General features: G+C 42.0%; 2 protein-coding genes and 1 long non-coding RNA gene across 8 annotated transcripts; 2 read left to right on the forward strand and 1 right to left on the reverse strand.

Moving 5' to 3' along the window:
- Window positions 1-202: 202 nt before the first annotated feature.
- zgc:113263 (uncharacterized protein LOC503753 homolog) lies at window positions 203-16,831 on the reverse strand. 6 transcript variants are annotated; one of them, XM_046379103.1, is made up of 24 exons: window positions 16,319-16,831; window positions 12,663-12,865; window positions 12,247-12,351; window positions 11,914-12,009; window positions 10,173-10,283; window positions 8,428-8,551; window positions 7,775-8,246; window positions 7,435-7,502; window positions 7,104-7,350; window positions 6,766-6,944; window positions 6,038-6,260; window positions 5,797-5,945; window positions 5,509-5,600; window positions 5,172-5,329; window positions 4,932-5,080; window positions 3,978-4,230; window positions 3,774-3,889; window positions 3,444-3,678; window positions 3,226-3,362; window positions 2,842-3,091; window positions 2,298-2,428; window positions 1,604-1,859; window positions 1,308-1,414; window positions 203-944 (listed from the first exon to the last, which is right to left on the reverse strand). In XM_046379103.1, exons 1-24 carry the CDS (start codon window positions 16,332-16,334, stop codon window positions 937-939), a joined length of 3,885 nt encoding a protein of 1,294 aa, XP_046235059.1. In that variant the 5' UTR covers window positions 16,335-16,831; the 3' UTR covers window positions 203-936. The 6 variants fall into 6 exon arrangements, with proteins under 6 accessions (XP_046235059.1, XP_046235058.1, XP_046235057.1 ...); XM_046379102.1 differs by lacking the exon at window positions 16,319-16,831 and adding an exon at window positions 14,911-15,413; XM_046379101.1 differs by lacking the exon at window positions 16,319-16,831 and adding an exon at window positions 13,879-14,897 and having other exon boundaries at window positions 1,604-1,850.
- A 304-nt stretch (window positions 16,832-17,135) lies between these two features.
- On the forward strand, window positions 17,136-18,998 carry LOC124053740 (PR domain zinc finger protein 1-like). The gene is made up of 3 exons (XM_046379192.1): window positions 17,136-17,369; window positions 17,618-17,953; window positions 18,179-18,998. Exons 1-3 carry the CDS (start codon window positions 17,231-17,233, stop codon window positions 18,601-18,603), a joined length of 900 nt encoding a protein of 299 aa, XP_046235148.1. The 5' UTR covers window positions 17,136-17,230; the 3' UTR covers window positions 18,604-18,998.
- A 2,095-nt stretch (window positions 18,999-21,093) lies between these two features.
- On the forward strand, window positions 21,094-23,387 carry LOC124053741. Its single transcript, XR_006842215.1, has 5 exons — window positions 21,094-21,819; window positions 22,030-22,202; window positions 22,293-22,420; window positions 22,604-23,083; window positions 23,195-23,387. It is a non-coding gene; the product is annotated as an uncharacterized LOC124053741 (long non-coding RNA).
- The last annotated feature ends 1,180 nt before the right edge of the window (window positions 23,388-24,567 follow it).

Raw genomic sequence — 24,567 nt, forward strand, 5'->3', positions numbered from 1 at the left:
TATCAACACAAAACATCTCTTCACTTGCTAGTGAACTGTTATGTGGTTGTTAACTTTAACATCAAATCATTATTATGCTGCTATTTTACTTTTTATCTTTAATATTATTTTGTTTCCACTGTGGTTTTTGTGTACAGTTCATAATCTTGAACGCTTGTGGATGAACTTTTCATGCAAATAACACACTCAAATAACTTGTCAGTCAATTCAAGTTTGTTTTTAATAGATGTGACAAAACCTCCACATCTTAGTGGAAAAATGTGCTTCAGTAAAGTTTGAAATGTCAGATATTTAAACTGTCAAATACGTAAGTAAATAATTTAAATAAATAAAATTCAGGACAAGATCAACTTATGGCATGTAAAAAAGAAAAAGGAAAAAAAGAATTAGTTTCACCAGTCAGATTTCAAACAGCTTTAACAAGTGCACAGGCAAAAGAGTGAACAAGTGACACACGCATAAAGATGAAAAAGCAAATGTGTGCTGTGTATACAGCAATAGAGGCCTTTTGTGTATGGATTTTTTGCATGTGCTCAGTTTTACTTCAAGTACAAAATAATTAAAAACAAGTACAACATGTTTTCTGGAGGAGAACAGCTTTTCGTGTGACTCCCACCAGGTTGAGATCAGAAATCTAGTTTAGTCCCTCGAGCCCTGAGCTTTCTGGTTTTAATGCCATGGCTCTGTAGTAAATAATCACAAGACACTCGTGGAGGGATGCGAACACACACTCACTCACTCACTCGCGCACACACACACACCTCACTACAGAATGTCAAAGTATCTGAAGTATACACAGAGACAAAAGTAGACCTGAGTGAGCCTGGTCAGGCCCTCTTCGGTCATCTGAACCTCCTTATTTTTTCCTCTTCTGGATGTTCTTCTGTCAGTCTGCAGCCGCTGGGTCCACATTTCACACCATGATGACGGGCAGTTTCAAGTCTCTGGATCAAGTTTAGATATCAAACTGTGAACATGACGTACAAACTATTACATACAGTTAACTGTTAACTGGAATTTTAGTGACATGAAAGATTTTTTACATTTCTATAGGAATTACAGTGAAGATATTTACAGTAACTGATGGAGACAATAGTCTGACACTTTCCACTGCTGAGAGATGAGACTTTTAAAACAGCAACCCGTTTGGAGAAATTCAGATAATCTTCCCTTCTTTCATATCAAATCAGCAAGAACAGTTCAGGAAGTCATTAGCAGTTAAAAAAATCATGAGCATTATACCAGTTGATAAAGCCACTGTATAAAACTAACATGATGGACAGCAGTGAGGCAGTGCGACTTCTTACCTACGCCATCCACTGCATCGTCGGCTAGCGGCTCAGAGTTTATCATGTACTTGCTGCCAAATATCCGAACCAGCTGGTCAAAGAACTTGCACTCCTGTTTCTCTCCTCTAGATACAAGGAAACAGAAAGTTTAGTCAAAATGAACATGCACAACAGTTCTAAAGCACGTTATGAGGTTTGAATCATGCTTAATTGTGTAAAATTGTATTAAGAATGTAGATGTTACGAACTACAGTGTGATCTAACCACATTATGCCACCCACTCAGTCCCCTAAACCATGAACACAGGGACTTACTTCCTGCCTTCCAGGAAGTGTCGGAAATTGGCCCTCAGTCTCTTTATCCTGGTCTGACACTGTTCAGGAGTGCGCAGGTAGCCCTGGCTGGCCATGACCTCAGAGATCTGGCTGTAGATGTGTTTGTTCTTGGTGCAGCCCTTCAAGTTCTCCTGGATCTCCTCACTCCCCCATATGTCCAGGAGGGTCTTGGTCTCCCCATCACTCCAGACCAGCTTAGAGCTGTCAGCCACCCACTGGGTACCACCTGAGGCAACTAACAGTACACATCATCAGCAAAATGTGAATTATGTGGCACATACTGTAACGTTTAAAGAAAAGCAAAAAAAACCAAAAAAACAGTACATATAATTTGAGAGAGATTTGCTCATTTCAGTTGCTCAAGTGTATTTATGGCATCACCATCTGATAAAGGAATACGACACTGAAAGAAACATAAAATATACTGGAAAACAAATGTATCTGGAAGAATAAAAAAAGACTAAAAAGACAATTATGAAGAGATATTTTACTGGTGATTTCCCCCTCTTTGAAACAGTTACTTCAGTGTTTAAAAAATATTATTTTCTTGCCAAGGGTTAGACGAGAACAATACCTACCTCAAGTTTGTATGCTGACCATGCCGCTTTCTTAAAAAAACAAACAAAAAAAAAAAAAAATCATAACCCAGATGTAAATTTCCTTTAAGTTTCACCTTTGTTTTGACCAGGCACTAGTGTGTATTCATCCGGCTCATCTGCGATCAACGTTTCTGGGACTGAGTTGTCCACATTCAGCTCCTTCCTGAAGATTTCATCCATCTCATTGAAAAATTTAAAATCTTCCCTGAATATCAAGGGAAAAAAAAATACACAACAACCGACAAGTTACCTCCAGTCAGATTTCCACATTTAAATGTGTAGCCTGTTATTAGGTAGCAATGGTAATCCCGGTCAAGTTTTCCATGATGATTAAGAGAAGATAAAACGAAAAAGAGTAATTTTAACAATAAAAAAAGGGTCACATTCAGAGACCAAGCTGAGAATTACTGATAAATCCTTCTGATTTTACAAGCCTGTCAACTACATTCAAGACCTCAGGTTAATCGCGTTGTATCAATTGAAAACTGTTCATTTATAGAATATTCTCCAGTTTTTTTTTGACATCTAACAAACCAAAATGGCTGGGTATTAACAACAACACCGGTAATATTAAGAAAAGAAATGTGGTCAGAAGGGAAGAGTGTCAGCATTACTCACTTTTCATGGAGGAAGCCATATTTAAGGCGCTTAATGCGTGAGTAGCACTGCTCCGTGGTCCTCATGAATCCTCGGTCACTCATCTTCTCAGAGATGTACTCAAACACGTGGCGGTTCTTCAGGCAGCCCCTCAGGGTGAGCTGAACGGTGTCCTCGCCCCAGATCTCCAGCAGGGTGCGCGTCTCCTGGTCCGACCAGGGCATCTTCCTGCTCAGGTCGACCAGGAGGTGGCTGCCTGAGGGCTGCTCGTCTAAGGGGAGCAACGGCAGTTTTATTATAGGGTTGTAATCTTGAAAATTGACAAAGCATTGGCACAGTAAAGTTTAATAAAATTGTTCAAATTTGTGATGATACAAAATGCACATTGATTAGATTTAAGCGTACACGTATCAGGATCCTTGTCCATAAGGGGTTGCACGGTGCTGTCAACAGTAATACTGTCCACGTCAGCATACGCAGAGTTATCGCCGAGCACTGGAGCCAGAAGGTCAAAGTATCGGAACACAGATGGCCGTCCACTTCTGGAAAAGGTAAATAAAAGTCAGGCTCTGAAATAATAATCTAAAAGCCTTACAGACTCATCACTCAGCCTTTAAATTTACCTCCTATTATTGCAGTAACGCCTGTAAGTCTTCTTCAGCCTTTTGATTCGAGAGTGGCACTGCTCCGACGTCCTCGGGTATCCTGTGGCAGCCATTTTCTCCGATATCTCCGCGTATATGTGGCTGTTGCGGACGCAGGTTTTCAGGCTGTGCTGCACGTCGTCTGCCGCCCACACCTCCACGAGAGCAACTGTCTCCTGCTCCGTCCATGCAGGGTTGGTACCATCTGCACTTGCTGCAGGTGGATGCGGGAATCAGAGACACTGCTAGACTTTTTGGTTCACGGAGCAGTTCTACTAATGCTGTGTGAATGGATCAAAAGGACTGTACCTGGATCCTGGTCTGGTTGTTCGTCTCTTTCATCATACTCATCAATAGAAACTGCCTCCTGTCCAAGTATCTGTTCCAGCTGCTTGTAGAATCTATAATCCACTCTTTTTCCACTTCTACAAGGTGTGAAAAGATGTAAATATGAACCATTGCTGTCATACTGGATTATATTTGCAAACAGATAAACAGGCAGACTGATCTCACTTCTTCTTGTCGTAGCACTGTCGAAAGTTGTTCCTCAGCGACTTGACTTTCCAGCGGCACTGCTCAGATGTTTTAGTGTAGCCGAGGTCTTGCATCCTCTCCGAAATTTCGGCGTAAACGTATCCATTGTGTACAAAACCCCTCAGCGCCCTCTGAACCTCTTCTTCGCCCCAGATCTCAATAAGCGCCAGGGTCTCCTCATCTGACCACGAACTCGGTGCCGGTTTACCTGCCGACACGCCAATTTCTCCATCTTGAAGAAGAAACACAGCACTCATTACCATCTGTACTGGCTTTTTGTAGTTTCAGCCAAGAAATTTGATTTGTGACACAGGACATTCCATTACAGAAGGAAAACACATTCTTCTACTTAAGTTAAATTAATAAAACATTGAAAAAACAACTTTTGGTGCTACAGCCTGGGAACTAATGTTAGCAAGTGTTAACTAACTTTAGAGATACTGCTGTGCAACCCCGTGACCCGGCTCCATCTATACTACACACACTTCATTTTAACAAGTGCCATTATCATATATTTGTCACATGTTCAGAAAAAACTGCTAGGCCTTGCTTTAATTATATAGAGGGCTAATCATGATGTAAGATCATGGTAAATGCTAAAATGTAGAAGTAGCATTTATAAGTCAAGAATGTATGTCATTCATAATTAATACAAAACAGTTGTAATTATATTACATTTTATACGCTTTTGAAGTTCACTTCTGTTTATTTCCTCAGCCATTATGATACCGTACTATTTTAATGTTACTGTACTGAATATGAAACATTACACAACTCACCCTTAAACTCTGAGACCCAAGAACAACCTCACCTGAGAAAGTATCACTGAAATCACATAATACACACAGCACGTATGTTCATAGCACTTGTGCAAAACTGACTGCACCCAGAGGAATCTTGAGTAATGCTGCCCTACATTTTATTTATTTGTACCTGTTTCAGTGGCTGATTCACCATTGGAGTCTTCTGATATTTCGATGGACTCCGTTACCACGGCGGTGGAGGTTGATGGCTGCTTGTCCAAGATTTGTTCCAGCAGATCGTAGAATTTAAAGTCGACTCTGTCAGTCCCAGACGAGCTGCTGACAGTAAAGGCAGTTTTAGTCACACACACACACACACATCCTGCTAACCATACAGTATACAAACTGAATATACATGTGTTGTTTTTACCTCATGTTTTCCTGACACTGCCGATAGTTGGCTTTCAGCCGTTTGATCCTGGTGTGGCACTGCTCTGCGCTGCGGGAGTAGCCGTTAGCGGCGAGTTTCTCTGATATTTCGGTAAAAATGTGACCGTTGTGTGGGTAACGCCTTATGCTCTGCTGAACCTGCATGTAGGTGAAATTCTTAGCAAAAGCGGCAATATAAACATTTTATTTCAAATTATTTTCAGCAATCGCGGAAAAAAAAAACCCTACACGATCAAAGCTTTAATTCAACGAAGGAACTGATGCAGTGAAGTGAAATGGTCGTTCAGATTGAGAATTTCCTTTCTGATATACTGTACCTGCGGGTCTCCCCAGATCTCCAGAAGGATGATGGTCTCTTTATCCGACCAGGGGACTTTCTTCCTGTCTTCCTGAACACCCACAGCAGTCTCTGGAGATACAAAAAGAAAAGAAAACACTTTGAGTCGATTCTGGCATCACCCACATGTGTTGGCTCAGACTGTGTCAGGTCATGGACACCTGGGCATCAGTCAAGGCATAATCGACAGTTGTCAAGGTGTACTGTGATAAGCATCTCAGAGATGTACTCAAACACGTGGCCGTCAGCAAATAGCTTTTGAGTTTACCGATATCCTGATGGGAGAAGGAGGGAAAGTTGTTGTCTTCAGGCTCTCCTGGGAGTTCATCCAACTGCGGCACTGGAATGAAGTCCTTCACTAAAATTCGTCCAAGTTCATTGTAAAACTTGTACTTTACTTTCTCCTGTCCCTTCATACTACATTGAGGGATAAGAAGAGAGGAGACAAATACCGTAAATCAACATCGGCCAACTTTTCCCTTCACTTCTTCTACTGTAAGAATACATACTTGTTTTGGTAACATTGCCTGAAACTTGATTTCACCCTCTTCAGCCTTGTTTGGCACTGCTCTGGTGTTCGGGAGAAGCCCTGGGCAGCCATCTTGTTGGATATGATAGAGAAAATGTGTCCAGTTCTGTGCGTTCCCCTCAGGTCCTGCTGAATTGTGTCCTCACCCCACGTTTTGATGAGGGCCAATGTCTCCACGTCTGTCCATGGGACACTTCTAGTTCCTTAAATAAAAACATGAATCACATTGTTTTGTTGTTTTTTCTTTGTGCTTCGGGAAGGCAGCATACAAAATAACTGAAAGACTTAGGAATATATTGGCAATACAGTTAAATACAAGAGACTGGCAACAATTACTGATTACTATTAAGATTTATAGGCTTGTGGTGAAATACAAAATACATAGTAAACAAGACCTGCAACAATTACATGATTATTCAATTAATTGCTCACAAAGTTAATGAGAAGTCAAGTAGTTTCAGCAAATGATTAATCAATTCAGGAAACAAAATCTATGAAGAAAAAGAATCCAAATGTACAGTTTAATAGATGGCAAACTGATCACACCTAAGGTTTGGACTGTTGGTGAAAAAAAAATCCTAAAAACATGAGTTTGTTCTGTATTAAAACTTTTTCCTGCTGAAGCCTAAACTAAACTACACCAGAAAAAAATGTGGATTTGTTTTGCAGCAGTGGCTTAACTGCTGAGAAAATGTGCCCGATGTGTACCGATTTCCAGTTGGCTTGTATGGCCGAGAAACTGCAAGTCCTCGTCACTGTTATGGGACTCCTCTTCATCGATGATCTCCTCTACATCGTAGGTGATCTCAGGAACAGCCGAAGGAGCCGAGGAGCTGAGGATCCGCTCCAGCTGCTCGTAAATTTTGTACTCCAGTCTGGAATTCCCTCTGGTGTTAGATCAGGGAAAAGGAAACAGGTGTCTTTAAACCATTTAACGTTTCACAGTACAGTTATGATATCAAAGTACTGAGGGAAGTACTGGCTAACTGACCGACTGGACAGAAAGACAAGCAGAAAGGACAGATGGCAGTTCATTTAATACCCACTTAATATTCTGGCGGAAGCATTTCTTCAGTCGTTTGATCCTCGTCTGGCACTGTTCCACTGTTCTCATGTAGCCTCTCTCTGCCATCTTCTGTGCGATCTGCGTGAATATGTGACGGTTCTTCAAGCAGCCCTTCAAAGCCCGCTGCACCGAGTCCTTCCCCCAGATGTCGAGCAGATTGAGCGTCTCCTCATCTGACCAGGGAACTTTTGTGTCTGTTACAACTGGGAAGGAACCTTCCTGAGAGTCTAAGATGAAACCAGAGGATTTAGGCAAAGCCCTCATGTGAGACTGATACACCTAAAATTGAACCATACATAATCTTTACAAACCTGTGTATTCTCCCCATATCGAAATTAGAGGAGATTCACCTGAATTCTCATCATCCACAGAAGAATCCCTGCAAAGGTGGAAAACCTCACAATGAATAAAACTAACAGATTGTCTCACATGCCTTTTTCTAACCTGATTAAAGTAATCATCACTTTGTGAGCACCTCAAAATTGTCAGACTCATTTGGCTTAACTGTCTGGAAGCAATGGATGTAAAGGATCAAAGTGGTGGACCAACAGGCCATTCTAATAATAATGGATGGGAATGGAACCAACAGGAAACCCCTCTGTTATGTATTTGTGTTTAAAAAAATAAACAACACATTTCTGTTCATCTTACAAGAAAGCTGGCGCCTGTGCAGGCTGTTTTGTGGGAACGTCTACACCTCCGCTCAGCTTCCTCTTCCTGAGAATCTGCCCTACCCTCAGGCTCTGGCTGTTGTCATCGGCTGCTACCTCTGTGTCCGCAGTCTCATTGGATGTAGTGAGGTCTATGGTTTCATCACACGCCGGTGCACCAATTGCATTTTGCGGGTTCCTCTCCTGAGAAATGCTCCTGCCTCTAACCTGCAGCTGCCAACTGCCTGAATCTCTGGTGTCCATCTGTCTTTGTCTCGATGTCTCAGAGCTCCTCCTGCTCGCTCTCTCCAGGCTGCTCGTGCTGAGGGGAGCGTTGAGATGTCCTTCATGCTCTTCAGGGCTTAAATCTTTGAGAGCAGGTGAACAAGGGCTGGAGTTCATGACAGATTTGGTCCCAGGTGGCAGAGACAGGGAGGAGAGGATGCAGTCATCCATCGGTAATAATCTAGGATCTACAAATGAGAAAAACATGGTTAACTTGACAGAAGAGGAACTGAAAAAATAAAAATTTTGCATCAATTATTTAGGAAAATATGGTAAATAAAGCATAAAAAACAAAACAAAAATCCTGAACATCTGTTCAACTGATTTACTGTTTTAATGTTATAGTACATGACCATTGGCCTACTGTACCTTTCTCTTTAAAATGGCCGAGGTTTCTGTGGTGTTCAAGTACAGTCTTCATATCCTCTGCTGGGAAAAAGGTTTGTAAACAGTCGTCCAGGAACGACGGTGCATCTCTGAGCAAAGCTGCTAACTGAGAAGACAGATCAGGTTACTGTCTTCAGGAAGTGACCCACAGTGAGTTTAAAGGAAAAATAAAAAAAATATGAGGATCAGTTTTATTGACCCACATAAGAAATAATTAGCGTGAAACTGAAATCACTGTGTAGGGAAAATTAAAAACTTTGGGACAAATAAGCATCTTTTAATTTCAGTCCAATAATCTGACTTTGTTATTTTGCTGCTCTGCTGCAGCTTGGAGTAGAAAAGGGAGGAGAAAGCAGCCCACTGGGACACTGAGTTGCACCTGTGCCCAGTTAACCCTCCTCTATATCTGTCTCTGAGTGAGTGGTGCACACAGCTGAGCCCCTGCACTGAGCCTATGGGCCACAGTCAGCCAGAAAGAGGCAATTCAGTTTGGAATAATGCCAGGGCCATTTCCTAGCGATACGCTCCTCTGTGCTGTATTTGGTTTATTTTGACGTTGAGCTAAAAGGCGAAGACAAAACAAGTTGTGCGGACTTCCCACAGGGCCTGATAACTTCCCCAGGTAGCAGTTCATTTTCCATCAACACAGCAGTGAGCAGGTAATAAAATAGGAATAGAACGATAGCTAAAATATGACCTGTTACATAAGTATGGATGTCATCAACAGTGTGGCTGTGAAAGGACATGTTCACCAAAATCAGTTTATCTTTCCTATTTCAGTGTCTGAGCATAAGTGGTACACTAATCAGCCATGACATTATGAATACTGACAGGTGAATAATTTTAGGCAGCAAGTGAACATTTTGTCCTTGAAGCTGACGTGTTGGAACAGAAAAAAAGGACAAGCGAGGATTTGCAAGGATTTGTACGACTTTGATAAGGTCCAAATTGTGATGGCCAGATGACTGGGTCAGAGCATCTCCAAAACTGCAGCTCTTGTGGTATGTGAACCGACGACAGGGTCACAGGCGGCCAAAGCTCACTGATGCACGGGAGAAGGGAAGTCCGGCCAGTGTTGGTTAGTTAGCAGTTAGTTTAATTCATATTTCTGACAGAAAGGTGTCACAACATACAGAGCATTGCGGTCTGTTGCGTAAGGGGCCGCATAGGAAACAGTACTCCCTGATGGCAGTGGCCTCTTTCAGCAGGACAATGCGCCCTGCCAAAGGTTTGAGGAAGACAACTGCGAGTCTGAGGTGTTGACTTGATCTCCAAAGTCTCCAGATCTCAATCCAACATATGTGGGATGTGCTGGAAAAACAAGTCCGTCCCACCTCGCAACTTACAGGACTTGAAGGATCTGCTGCTGGTGACTTGGTGCCAGATACCACAGCATACCCTCAGAGGTCTAAGGGACTCCATGCCTTGAGGGGTCAGGGTTGTTTTGGCGACAAAAGGGGGACCTACACAACATTACGAGGGAGGTCCCTAATGTAATGGCTGATACGTGTACATTTCATTCTATTTTAGCCATTAGCTTACTTTTTAGATATGGTGATGACATTCAGACAAATAAACAGATGTACAATTAAGAGCAATGAAGAAATTTAAATTTTGAAGGACCCCAGCCAGGGTTCAGGCTGTTTCTCCAGACACCTTGGAAGTAGGTGAAAAGTTAAGCAATAAATTCCTCATCTGCCATGCAAGAGTTCAAATAAACACGGCACCTGTGTGAAGTCTGGAACTGGCAGCAGCTCCTCCAGTCTTGATATGAACTCCCACACCAGCATCTCAAGTGCCGCATCATACTTTGAGCCAAAGTATACAGGGAATATTTCCTGCAAATGACAAAGAGAGAGGGACAGATAAAGAGAAAGAGTGTGTTGGACAGTTTCAGAAGCAACATCTTTGTACTATGTACTATGAAACACCACACTTCATCACGTTTTGCAACCACAGGTCAAGTACCGTAATCTCGTTCCACATGACAGCAAACAAACACACTGTGGAAGCCTCACTCCCTGTCTGTACTCCCATGTGTCAGCAAGAACAGATTGCAGGGGACATTCACTTTGTCCAAGGACTGGACTGATAAGGAGGCTCAAACTATCCTATTATCTCTTAAGATGTCGTTTTTGTCCTACACAGCCAGGGCGATGCATAACTATGACAGAATAAGTGACTCACAGAAGCTATATAAAAAACCTACATGCATTTGTTCATTGTTCATTTGCTCATTGCATGCTTGAGAGCACAGTGGGTCCGTTTGCAAACGTCTGAGCTAAACTTACAGAAAGACAACTGTGTTAACTGTGCGTTGTACTCAGCAGAAAACTGTCACTACAGGAAAAAGACACATCCAGGATTAGCTGTTGTTGGGAAACAAACAGAATACGATTGTGGAAGTGTTGTTTATAGGATGTCTCAAATATTGTGGGTTGGCATATGATGCTTAAAAACTTTAGCTAGCTTAATGTATTCTGATCAGCCATAACATTAGGACCTCCTGCCTAATATTGAGTCGGTTCCCCTTTTGCTGGCAAAGAGCCCTGACCCATCAAGGCATTGATTCCCTTAGACCTCTGAGGGTATGCTGTGGTATCTGGCACCAAGCTGCCAATCGCAGATCCTTTAGGTCCTGTAAGCTGCGATTTTGGGCCTTGATGTATTTGACTTGTTTTTCTAGCACATTCCACAGATGCTGGATTGAGATCTGGAGAATTTGGAGGTCAAGCCAACACATCAAACTGGACGTTGTGTTCCTCAACCCATTCTTGAACCATTTTTGTATTGTCTCAAGGCGCGTTATCCTGTTGAAACAGGCCACTGCCATCAGGGAATACCTGCTGCATACACAACAGACTGCAATGCACTTTCTGTTCTGACACCTTTCTGTCAGAACCACTACTACTTTTTTCAGAAATTTGAGCTACAATAGCTCTAATCTTGGATTGGACAACACGGGCCAGCCTTCACTCCCCACGTGCATCAGTGAGCCTTGGGTGCCCATGACCCTGTCGCCGGTTCACCGGTTTTCCTTCCTTGGTCGACTTTTGATAGGTCCTGACCACTGCAGACCAGGAACATCCCACAAAAGCTGCAGTTTTGGAGATGTTCTGACCCAGTAATCAAGCCCTCACAATTTCACCCTTGTCAAACATTTCATCGCTCAAATCCTTACACCTGCCCATTTTTTTTTTCTGTTTCCAAAACATCAACCCTAAGAACAAAATGTTCACTTGCTGCCTAACAGATCCCACCAACTGCCAAGTGCCACTGTAATGAGATAATCGTCGTTATTCACTTCACCTGACACATGGTCAAAATGTCATGGCTGATCAGAAAATGCCTGGTCCAAAACAGCTTGTTTTCATTGCATTATGAAATGTGCCAAAACATAAAAAAGTCACTTCCCACAGTGAAAAAAGAAAAGTAAATCCAGACATGAAGGAGCAAGTACCATCTCACCTGGAAAAAGTATTTTCTTTCAGATGGATCTTCCAACAGTGAATGCACCAACTCCACAAAGTTCACTTCAGATTCCTCCACCTGGTTGATGGTTACCTGTTACACACACACAATATGAACACAAAAATACTCAGACTAAGCAAATGGAAAACAAGCTGCAATCAATCACATCTGCCCCACTTTGCTAATTTCTCTCACTGGAGATCCAAGAAAACATATTCATGACGTTAAAGAAAAAAACAGTTTTAAACAAACAGTCTTGAAACTCAGTTGGTCAGGACTGACTGAGTAAACTTCCACACCAGTAAGAAACACAGTGCCATGGTTGCTTACATGGTGATCCTTGGCAGTGCTGACAGGGGCTTTAATTCTGTCCAGATGTGGTTGAATGGTCTGCATGTCCACTGGGTGGTCACCTCGACACATCTCCAGAACCAGCTGAATGCACACACACACAAACAGGCACAAAATCAAAAACATAACATTTAAACAGTCATGGTTCATAAACCATCTGGTGTCAGAATGGACAACAGCTACAGTTTTATCTGTGCTTTCTCATCTGTGTGACTTGAACTGTAAATTAAATGATGTTTAACTTAAGAAATGAAATAGATATGGGTATAAGTAAGAGAAAATATTCATACCACAAATCCAAAACAGTACTGAGGCAACACTGAGGCTGCCTAAACAATCTGCAACACTGAATTCGCATGAGTTATAACCATTAGAGACTAGCAGTTATTACTGACCCTGGCCCTGAGTCCCAGGATGAGCTGAGCCCTCTGACTGTAGCTCATCAGCTCTGGGACCAGCTCCGTCACCATGGTAACAAACTCCTCCAGCATCCCATAGTGGTCCACAAGTCCATGCTGCACTACATGCCACACTGCAGCTGATAAAAGCTGCAAGGGCGGGGCCAGGAGGCGTAGACAGCGAACTGGAAGATCATTACCTGAAGCAAAGTGAGAAGGTAAACACAAAATGTGTCAACACTTCATGTGAAAGACAACTAAAACTCATTTTGATCCGGCTTGTTTTTTAACTGCACACCAACATGCAATAGTGAGTGCTAATTAAAATCAAATTACAAACGAGCACATATAAACAACCCAATAACCACATTACATGAAACGCTTGCACACATCCAAGTTGGTTGCATTGTAGGTTTATATGGGAAGTCTTTTCCAAATCGATTCTTGAAATCAATGCGCACGTCTAAGTTTTGTCAAGCCCAGGCAGGCAAGCAAAAAACTCACATGGTCATCTGGCTGTTTTATGTATATACAATCGACAATTAACATTAAAGTGATTCTATTGAGGAAGGTTGTGTGATGAGCTCAAAAACCCCTTAAAAGCTACTAAACTGGCCTTGCGATTGTTTGTTCAAAATATAAGCAAAAAAACAAACAAACAAAGTCAAATATTTGGTGGTTCCAGCTTCTCATATGTAAGGATTGGCTGCTTGTCTTTGTCGTCTGAGAGGGAATAAAGTCTTTAGGTTTTGGACTGTTGGTTGGACAAAAGAAGCAGTCTGAAGATGTCGCTTTGGGCTCTGGGACATCGTGATGAACATTTTTTTGACATTTTATAGACTAATCAATTAGTCTGGAGGGGTCAAATAGCCAACTTCAAAGCCAAAGCCCCCTCACAAGCCATTAACAACTTGTGCCTGACTAACAACCTGAATCTGTACTTCTGCTACTTTCAAGGACACAAGGACAGTCCGTATACCATGCCCCATGATTTTTTCCAACAGTTCCACTTTCCTCAGCCCAACTGGGTCAGAACTCCAGCAAAGCAACCAGACCAGACTCAATCTCTCCATCTTGAAGAACTGGTCTGATCAGCTGCCTCCAGTGTACGTCTTCAAATCTTCACAGAGACATGCCACATATTCAAGGCTGTTTTCAAGGCCCTAAAAAAGCGAAGTCCCCAGAAATTCATGACCCGACTTGTCGCTCTGACCTCTGTAGCTTCCTCCATGGTGGGAGGGTGGATTCAGCCCATCCCAGTGCATCTCACAGATTCTCGATCAGGTTGGGATCTGGGAAGTCTGCAGGCCCTTGTTGTGGTCCTTGAGACATTCCTGAGCTGTTTTTGGAATGTGACGGGGTACACTGTCCAGCTGGGTGGAGGCTGCTGTTGACGGGAAGGGGGTATATCTGATCTGCAGTGCTTAGGTGGATGGTGTATGTGTAAAGAACATTCACATGATTTCCAGAACCCCAGGTTTCCCCGCAGAACATTGCATGGTAAAGATATGATTCATTTTATTTACTTCACCTGGGTTTAACGTTGTGGCTGTTTGGTGTAAATTAACGGGAAAATTAAAACACACCAACAGCATACTCAATTCAGCGATCCTCACATAATAGTGTAATGGCTAAATAATGTACCTTCTCTAACATGCAATCATGAGTTCTCAGCAGCAGAAGGAAACATGCACAGCAACTCTGTCCAAGTGTGCCTTGTTTATTGTTTTGGAGCAGCAATTATCATCATTATTTTCATTATTAATATTTCAGATTATGATGCTAGTTCAGTTTAAAAGGATTCTTCACAACAGTCTGTCTGGGGATATCCAGGTTGGGGTGGCTTTTAAATCTACTTGTGCTACTGTTTAGACAAGGAAAAGCTGGTTCACTTCACTTAAAAGTACGAAACACGCAGTAAGATTTATCGGCACTCATTATCAGATAAACAATCTGAGACGACAACATCCACCTTACACTTGACATGCTGGCCAGGAGCACATGTATGCATAAGTGAACTTGATTTATAGTGGCAAAGTGCCGGCTGAAATAATGACACGACAGCGCTGCTCTCAGGTGCACTGACAACAGCATCCATCAAACTCAAAACAAACTCACGTCCACAACCAAGCAGCCTATTGAATTTCTGGCAGTCTGGCGACATAGGAAGCTACGGGAGGACGAAGACGGAAATAATGTCCTGCATTACAAAAACGAAACTGAATTTTCAGTAGGATGCACACACCTCGACTGCTTCCACTTTCTGCCCCGCGATTTATTTCCATTTAGCAGCTGACAGAAAAAAAAACGTCCAGATGTCCCTCCTGGTTAAGAGCGATCAGGAAATAATGATAAAGCTTTAGAAAAAAAATGATAAAACCTGCTAATTTCTGATAAATAAAGCATCCATCAGCGATCACCAACCCACAAAACGCGAGCGCGGTTTTGCAGGACGCATTTATAGGCTCTTGTTTTTAATTTCGCTTCAGGAGGAGACACAGAACAAAGGTTTCTGGTCTCATCCGCCTCAGTCCAGATCACGGCAAGCCCTCTTTCCTGGTTGGCTGACGAAGACCGGATCAACCAGGCAACTCATATTTCGCACCACTAGATGGCGCCAGCGGCTTCGCATTTCGCCAGCCTCTTTTCTGTGGTGAAGGACGTGTTCAAATATTTCACTTCAGTAAAATTAGCAGTACTACAGTTTAAAAATCCTCAATTACAAGCAAAACACCAAATAATAAAATATTAAAATTAAAACCAGAATGATTCCTTTTAAACTCAAACATATTATGGCATTCATGTTAAATATGTTGTAGGTTATTAATTATTTGTATTTTAAAATAAAATAATATTCTATCACAAGATTATTCTTACTGATCGATGTAATTAAACTGATTCATATTGCTATATACTGAAAAGTTTAAGCATCGTGCTTTTTAGGTTGATCATACACATATACATGTAGAAAATCTGAAGAGAAGTAAGAAACTACAGCTGTCAGAAAAACATAGTTGAGTAAAACGTAGATTAAAAGCAAAACGTAAAGTATAGGTACCTCAAATAACACTTTGAACCCTAACACATACTTCTGTCTTTCACAGCAAAGTGACAGATCATAGATGAACTTGGATGCCTTTTTTATTCATTAGTTTTTACCTTGCATGAGTATTTAAATAAAGCAAATCAAACGATATGTCGTTCAAACTACATGTAAAATATATGACAAGGAATACTGATGAGGTCCTCCAGCTACTTACTAACATACTTCTGTGAGCAAAACGTAACTGAACAGTAACAGCAATTTAACATACAGACGCATAAACAGGAAAACATGAAATTATCAAATGTAAAAGCGTTGGTTATGCACAATGGCCCCTTTGAAAATCTTAAATTATGAACAAAGAAAATTCTACCAGTATTGACCATGAAAGAAAGAGAGATCATTTGTTTTCAATGTAGGATGTCATTTCCGTGAAGCTATTTAACTCAGCAGTTAACTCGCTAACTTGGCAATACACTGTTGTTCGTTTTAACTTGTCACCCATTTCTCTCTATGTCTGTATGTGTACATATACGAACAAATAACTGTTATAAAAAGTTATGTTATGCGTGACAAAAAATAATTAACAGCTTGTCAGGCAATCCCTTACCCCCTACGCTCTTCATGACAGGAAAACGAGATCATGTAACGAGCTCACCGATTTGGCCTCTTATTTTGATTATTTTTAACTAAAACCGGAAGTGCTAGCTAACTATTCTTTTCTTTGCCTAGAAACGGGTGTTAGGTTTCACCGTCCTCACATCATTTGGGAGGGATGTTCAGTTAGTCTTATAAAAAAACGCACCAGCTGACTGACAACCCGACAACCTGTTCAACTCGGCTACGAGTTAAGCATCTTGGCTACAACGGTTAGCAAAGCTAAGCTAGCTAACACGCTCCTGAGATGGCAAAAAGTGCAGGTCTATACCGGATATGCTTGGAACTACGTATTTGAGAGAAATTATATTACACATTTAACAACGTTGAACGGTTCTCAGTAGTTCTGCTTGACCGCAAAAGAGCAAACTTCAGTTTAGTCCAAGTTTACTGCTAGTTCAGCTCAAAGACTAATTGGGTTTGTTGTGCCAGAGCGGCTCTTCTCAAACAAACAGCGCCCCTCGTTGGTCAGAATATATAGAACCTGCACCCACCATGTTCAGCTCATTAGCGCCATCTTTTGCTTCGGAGTGTAATTGTTTTGACACCCAGCAGAGATTAATAGATTAATTAAAAAAATAAAGGTCAGATTAGGTAACAGTGAAGGAGGATGTGGTTCAGCATGTTGGACAATATAATTTAACTTTCAGATACTGCCACATGGTGAATATACGTTATTGTTGTACACTCTCTACAGTGTACTTAAAGTTTTGAGACTGTACAAGTTAATAACTTGTACACTCGTGTAAATTGTTTTGACAATTAGATCCTCATCTCCCTCTATCATCACTGCACCTCTTGGTTCCTCCACTGAGGTTGATGCCAGCATGTATGTGGCAGGTGACCCAGGAGCAAAATGTAGACCATGCCAACCTTTGTTTTCCAGGTTTTTTCCAGGTTTGACGTTTCTTCCCTTGACAATAAGTTTGAGCAGTTTGTCTCTGACCCTGAAGATCTGAAGAGGATCTTGCAATATCAACAGAAGAGGGAAAAGTTGACTAAATGTAAGAGTCTGTAAACATTTGGTATTTTATTTCTCTCAGAGTCAAGGTGCACACTTTTTAGTAAATTAAAACTAAATTAATTTTACTTTTCAGTATATAAGTTTTATGAATGATACCAGGTAGAGAATTTCAGTATTTCCAGTATCCTTTGATTCTATCGCTGGTTGTGCAGTCTGACAACCAGCACCACTCAACTGCCCTTTAGAGAGAATTTATCTTCAAACATGAGTGTTATCTTTGTTTTTCAGGTGAATTCACCTTGATGTCAGACTTTATTCTCGCCACGCTCGCATCTAAACAGACCTTGGTGGCATCTGAAGATGATATTGATCAAAAAATGAATGGGGGAGCTGTGGAAGGCATAGAAAAGTCGGAAGAGAAGACAGTGAAGCAAGAAGACAGCTGCAGCGTAGAAGACATTTGTGAGGATGATGAGGAGACAGGCGACAGTTCCACTGAAACTAATCCAAACTCTCGTCCACACGAGTACGCGCTGTCAGCTGTCGGCTGTCAGCTGTCGGCTGTCAGCTGTCGGCTCAGTACCTCTCAATGTTATGAAGAAGCTGGTGCTGCAGGTGACAATAGTGAGCATCGAGTTTGTGTATTTTTATGTGCATTTTATTATGTATGTGATTTTTGTGGACAATGTAGGAAAATACTGTGTATTCAGTACAGGTGTCTGCTTTGATTATACTGTTGCATCCGCTTGGCAGTGTAGTCATACTGGAACAAACTCTTCGCTCGGCGTGGAGAATCTGTTGAGCGAATTCATCACTAATTCACTAACTTTCTTCTGTTAACATAAACAGCTGGAAAAGCTGCCTACCAGCCACGCAGATGCTCGCAGAGCTCAGTGGAAGGAGCGAAGGAACATCTGGATCTGAGTAAAAGCAAGGAGCCATCAAAAGAGAGCATCCTTTCTCTTCCAGTCAGCGAAACCCTGAAAAGAGCCAATGAAAACACCAGCCTGCGGTGCAGCAAGACTTTTGCATCTCGTTCCTCCTTGAAGAAACAACACTTTGTTCACTCCTCCATTCGGCCATTCAAGTGCACTCAGTTGGACAAGTCATGTGAAAGTCAAAAAGACCTGAATCAACATTTCCTTATTCACTCTAAACCTAAAGTCCCATCTTTTGCATGCAGACTTTGTGAGAAGAGATTTAATTTTCAGGCTTTGCTTACAGTCCATCATGGCGGAGAGAGGCCTGGCTGTACTGCGACGAGAGGTTCCTGACAAATGCAGTCTTGAAGTCCCATGTGCGTATGCTTTGTGCACTGTGCACCTGAGGAAGCATGAGAAAGAGAAACCGTACCTGTGCAGCACATGTGGCATGTCCTTTTGTAGCTCCGGGGCCTTGCTGGTTCATTCACGCACTCACACAGGGGAGCGGCCTTATCAGAGTGATTCCTGTGAAAAAGGTTTCGCCATAGCTGTGCAATGGACTGTACATCGGAGGTTCGAAGGCCGTATTCTCGCTCACAGTGTGACAAATCGTTCCACTGTAGCTTGGGACTGAAGAAACACATGAGGACACACACAGGAGAGAAACCTCACCAGTGTTTAACATGTCACAAGACGTTTTCTCAAAAATCCAACAAGGAAATTCATCTCAAAGTCCACAAAAAAAAACTAGCATAAAAAAAAAACTAGCATACCTTGTTAGCATGTGAACTGGATCTTAAGAGATCTGGGTATCCCCCTCCCTGCAGTATTATTGAATAATATATATCCATATCCCTAAATCATTACATCAATAAAGTGTGTGTATAAATGTAAATATATTGACTTAGAGAACTCAAGCATTACAAACTGCAGGGTATGTAAATGCACCACATGTTTTATGAGGCCAGAAGGAGAGTTATGTTACTGTATCTCAATCTGAATCTTGAAATGCGTATTGAGATTCGTGAATGTGCACAGGAATCTGCAAATTTGTATTCAGATAGTGATGATCATTAGCACCTGTTTGGTATAATTGGTTGATCATACACCTGACTATAATCATGCATCATCATGCATCATCCCTGACTTTGTGCAAATGGGCCTGTAAGAACTGATGCTGGTTGGAAGGCAAAGGGTAATAACACCAAATATTGATTCAATTTTGATTTTTCTTTTGTTTGCTTACTTTGCAAGTTGTAAATTGATAAAAAATAAACAATTATTTTTTTATATTTTTGACAGCATTATTACTTTACAGCATTTTTGCACAGTACTGCATGTATGTGATATGTAAGTATACATTTGGTGTGAATGTTGCTGACAGCGTTCAGGCTCACCGCAGTAACGACTGGAGGATTCTGTGGTTGCTACGTGATGTATCCACGCGCATCATTCTGACATGACAATCATTTGAACACAAACGAATTGAGTTTCAGCCGAGAAAACACGCAGTGCTTTTCAAAGGTTTCATTCGACGATTTCTGGAAAGAGACGACCTCCATCCGCACCTTTTTTAATTCCCACAGCAGTTGACGACCCAGTAAAAAGGACCAAAGCTGCTTCAGCATGGAAGACGTAAGATTTATTAGTTTAAAGTCCAGTTTGCTAAGTATTTTACCGCTTTGATGTTCTGAACCATCAAAAGTCTGATGCATTATTCCGCTTTATACTTTGTTCACTGAAATATTTTGAGGTTTAATTAACCAGGCCTGATAGACTGACAACATTTAACTTTGTTACACCAGGGCCAAACAATTTAGTCTTCAACTAATAAGCTAGTGGAGAATGGAACCTGCCTGGCCTGCTATTTCAAAGAAAAATAATTCCATGAATTTTTAGACCATCTACACACAGGTTATAGATATTTACAGACAACTACAAACACTATTTTGTTTGACATTAAGGGTTTTTAGACAAAATATAATCTTGAAATAAACTGTATAATTTTGATGTCCAATCTCAGATCTACTTTTCAATGAGATAACTAAAGCTGCTACTGTGTAACATGTTCCTGAAACATACAACATGTGAACTACCTGCTGAGAGTAAAATTAATGATGTGTAGGAATATTAGGTGTGTGAAACAGCTAGGGTGACAGTGAGATGTGTTGTCCTGCTCGGAAGGGAATTTACAATCGGGTCAAATATTTTCTGACTGACAGCAGAATGATGTCAGAGTGCAGTCAGTGATGTGAAGCTGCACATCACTGTGCGCATTGTGCATTGAGTACACTGAGTCTATCAGTGCTGACTGTCAGTGAGCACAATGTCCATGTGTCCTTTCACATCACACCTGCAACAGAGTTAGAGCAGCTTCAGCCAAAGACACTTTGGATACTTTTGTCCTTGTTTACTTTGAACAGAGTATTTCTGTATTGTAGTGATGATCATTACTTTTTAGTCAAACAGTTGATGGTGCGTTCATGTGTCCTGCATCAGAAATGTAAAGGTTTGTTTGTGTCTTCGGCCCAATCAGCACTCCACTTGGACAGCTGTCCTCGTGCCCAACCCCAACCGACCTGGCAGCCCGAGGCTGATCCTGAGGAGGATCCTGGCACCAGCCCCCTCAAGCAGCTCCACGCCCAGGTCTACTCCTCCCACATCTTGTGGCTACTGTTCTCCTTCTAGCTCCTCCTGCTCCTCCTGCTCCTCCTGCTCCTCCTGCTCTTCCTGCTCCTCCTGCTCCTCCTGCTCCTCCTGCTCTTCCTGCTCCTCCTGCTCTTCCTGCTCTTCCTGCTCCTCCTGCTCTTCCTGCTCCTCCTGCTCCTCACCTCAGCACTCCACTTGGACAGCTGTCCTCGTGCCCAACCCCAACCGACCTGGCAGCCCGAGGCTGATCCTGAGGAGGATCCCGGCACCAGCCCCCTCCAGCAGCTCCTTTCCGAGCTCCACACCCAGGTCTACTCCTACTACACCTGGTGGTTGCCCTTTTCGCTCTTCCTCTTGCTTCTCCTCTAATAACTCTCCAAGATTGTCTCCTAGCCCCTCTCCAGCCTCTCCTCCCAGCAGGCCACTGGCTGATCAGAACAAGGTCACCCTTACGAAGCTGCCACTGGTGAGTTCCCCTGACAGACCTGAGGTACCCGGTAAGGTGAGTACATGTCGCAGCCGTCTGAGTTCTCAGAACCCCACCAAGCCTCGTCTGATGACAGCTGGCCCCCAGCCAAAGTGGGTAAGAAATATGCAGGCTATTATTAAGGAGAGAAACAGGCAGCGTGGCGTCAGGGGAGGTAAGAGAGCTGCTGGACCCCCAAAAGGTGAACCTGCAGCCAAGCGCTCATTTCACTCGTAGATAGTTTCAGTTTCTGCAGCAGAAAACATATTTTGCACTGGATTCTGCTTGGTCGTATTTTTCTTTGATTCCAGGACAAAAATTAAACAGAAGACCCCAGAGGACCCCAAAAGCAGACGAGACGAGGGACATATGAAGCGGTCGATGCTGAACAGATGAGAGAAGAGATGAAAAACAGATCCAGGATCACAACATGAGATGAGCGACAGCCCGAAGTAAAATGGCTATTTTGTCTGCCTCTAACTGAATACACAGTACTACTATTGTCTGAGAAATTTTAATGATTTATCTCAAGATTAACTAACACTGGTAATCAGTATTGATCTAAATGTACAGTGTTGTCACGACAGTAGTATTCGGTCTGTAGCTGTCTGAGAAAGTGCATTGAATCTCAAAATTTAACTGAAGTTTTATCTGTCCTCCAGATCTGTCCTCCAAGTTCTAAAAATATCCCAGAGGAATCCAAGCATGAGACGAGAGATGAGGGAAACATCCTAAATAAGAGAAAAGAGATGAGCGACAGCCCCTGGGTGACAAAAGAAATGAGAAGCAGATCCAGGATCAGAACTTGAGATGAACAACAACCTGACTAACAAAGGTTAGACTATCCTCAAGACCTAAAATGGCTCTATAGATATTTTATGTTTACAAGGAATTATGCAGTCACATCTTTGTTTGAACAATTCAGCAATCCAAAATGGCCAAAAGAGACGAGAGGAGACGAGACGAGGACAAGCCCCAGGATTTGAAACCTGGCCTAGAGAGACGAGGGAGCCAAAGTCGCAGAGACACGGAGGAGCAAAGTGAGGCACAGAGGTAATCTAATTGTAGGACTTGCATTATTTTGTCTGCCAAGTTCACTGATTCGAAGAGTAACTAAAAGAAGTAAAATGACCTGAGAAACATTGCATACTACAATATACACAAACATTGCATACTACAATATACACAATAGTACAGCTGTCTGAATCTGTCTGTTTATCTGTGTGTGACTTCAAGACCCGAGAAGTTGAAAAAAACAGAACAGAGAGGAGCCACAGGATGACGGAAGAGATGAGAATCAGCCCCCAAAAGACCCGAGATGAGGAACAGCACCAGAGTTCACCTCCCCAGCCCGAGCCCTCTCTCTCGTCCCCTCTCTCTCTCGCTCCCTCTGTCTCTCAACCCAACCGGTCAAGGCAGATGGCCGCCCATCTTGAGCCGGGGTCTGTTCCGAGGTTTCTGCCTTCAAAAAGGCAGTTTTTCCTCGCCACTGTTGCCAAGTGCTTGCTCAAGGGGGAATGTTGGGTTCTCTATATTACAAAGCTTGTGTAATACAGCCAGGAGATAACTTTTTTTGTGAACTGGTGCTGTAAAAATGATCTGAATTGAACCGAAGTGAATTAAGCAGATAACAAAGAGGAGCCCCAACGAGTGAAATGGCTGACAAAGGACAAGAAGGAACAGCCATGAGAAGAGATGAGGACATTGGAGTGCATGGTGAGACAATGCAGTGTGCTTGTTAGGTTTTATTTTTCTGCTGGAAATCATAACAACTGCAAGGTCACATCTAAACTTCACACTCACCTCTGTAATGTTTGCTTTTTTCAGCAGAGTACCAGCAGCTAGCAGAGGACCTCTGGTGCCTGAACTAAACGCGCTCCATTTAAAGATGCTGGGGACGAGCTGACAAGCAGAACAATCGGCGCAGAGCCAACAGAAGAGGAGTTCAACAATATCTGACATGATTACACTGTGCAAAAAAAAACCCCCAAACAAGTCAAATACAAAGTCAGAATGAGAAGAATTGTGTCTGATTGTTGTTTCAGGTTTTAAATTAAATTTTTTAAATTCAATAAGAATTCAGAAAATAGTGAAAAAGGCAGCCACAACTACCTTGAGTGCAAAGTGACTCCTTCTGAAAGCTTATTCTGTCCAACAAACAGTCCAAACTTCAAAATTATTAAAAATACCATAAAAATAGAACAATTTGCATGACCACCTTTCATAATATAACAACGGTCTAAGAAACAGCCTCAGCAGAGGCATATCCACTGGTCTTTGCTCAAATAAGCACAGTAAATTTGTTCCAAGGATTTCTGATTAAAGACAAACTGTTAATATGTCTTCTTTCAAAGCTAAGGTCTGCACACCCACAATGGGCATTTAAAAATCATAATAGCTATGAGCAGCTCCTGTGTCACCTTCTGTGTCAAGCACTACTGTCCAAATGTAAAATTTCATCTTTCCACCACCAGAGGGAGACACATACCCTGTCATATTTTGACCAAATGTGGACAAACACCCAGATGAAGGGACCTGAAAGAAATTCACTTGCTTAAACTTCCCTAATGGCATCCCTCCCAGGAAACAGAGCTCAATAATTCATAACAGGCGCTCATAAATTTCAATGAGTTTCTAATTAGGAGGAGCCCAGAGTAATTGTCTCTGAGGCGGTTCTAACAGGAGGAGGATCATGCTGACAGATTGACATAGTCCTTGTGGCAGATTGCTGCAAATCACCTAATTATAAGTAAAAGTCAAACTTTGCGCTTTTAATGATGATTATTTCGGCTTTATTGGATAATTTCAGGATCGACAGACTAAGGAAAGGTGAGAGAGGATTATGCATGACAAATCTCCCAGCCCTGAATATGGCATTTTCATCTTTGGAATTCCTTCGTCTTTTTTCTTGAATTTTTAACACTCTGTATTTGTAATTTATGTTGATAATTCGGGCCTTTTTTGGCATACCTAACATCTATAACCTCTAAAATATTTGGCTTAAAGTTCAAATGTTACAGTAAAAACATTTGCATTAAATACATCAAGTCACACTTTTCATTAATGATTGCTTAAATATTCTTAAATATACTCCATTATAGAGGCAGTCTGTGACATTAATGAGTCTGTGCAGAAAGTTATATAGCCTGTAGCTGGAAAAAGCAAATAGGGCCTTGTATTGCTACCCACTAAAGACACTG

Source organism: Scatophagus argus, chromosome 22 (genome assembly GCF_020382885.2).
Source record: "Scatophagus argus isolate fScaArg1 chromosome 22, fScaArg1.pri, whole genome shotgun sequence".
In the NCBI taxonomy this organism is placed as follows: Eukaryota; Metazoa; Chordata; class Actinopteri; family Scatophagidae; genus Scatophagus; species Scatophagus argus.

Bases quoted from the DNA above. Each gene is read 5' to 3' on its own strand.
- zgc:113263 (XM_046379098.1), bottom strand. From the start codon at position 13,930: ATGCACTGGGATGGGCTGAATCCACCCTCCCACCATGGAGGAAGCTAC. The intron at 12,010-12,246 runs GTAAGCAACCAT...TGTGTGTAACAG, and splicing joins GCACTGCCAAGGATCACCAT to GTAACCATCAACCAGGTGGA. The intron at 6,261-6,765 runs GTACACATCGGG...TTTTTATTTAAG, and splicing joins TACAAGCCAACTGGAAATCG to GAACTAGAAGTGTCCCATGG.
- LOC124053740 (XM_046379192.1), top strand. From the start codon at position 17,231: ATGCCAACCTTTGTTTTCCAGGTTTTTTCCAGGTTTGACGTTTCTTCC. The intron at 17,370-17,617 runs GTAAGAGTCTGT...TTTGTTTTTCAG, and splicing joins GAGGGAAAAGTTGACTAAAT to GTGAATTCACCTTGATGTCA. The intron at 17,954-18,178 runs GTGAGCATCGAG...TAACATAAACAG, and splicing joins TGGTGCTGCAGGTGACAATA to CTGGAAAAGCTGCCTACCAG.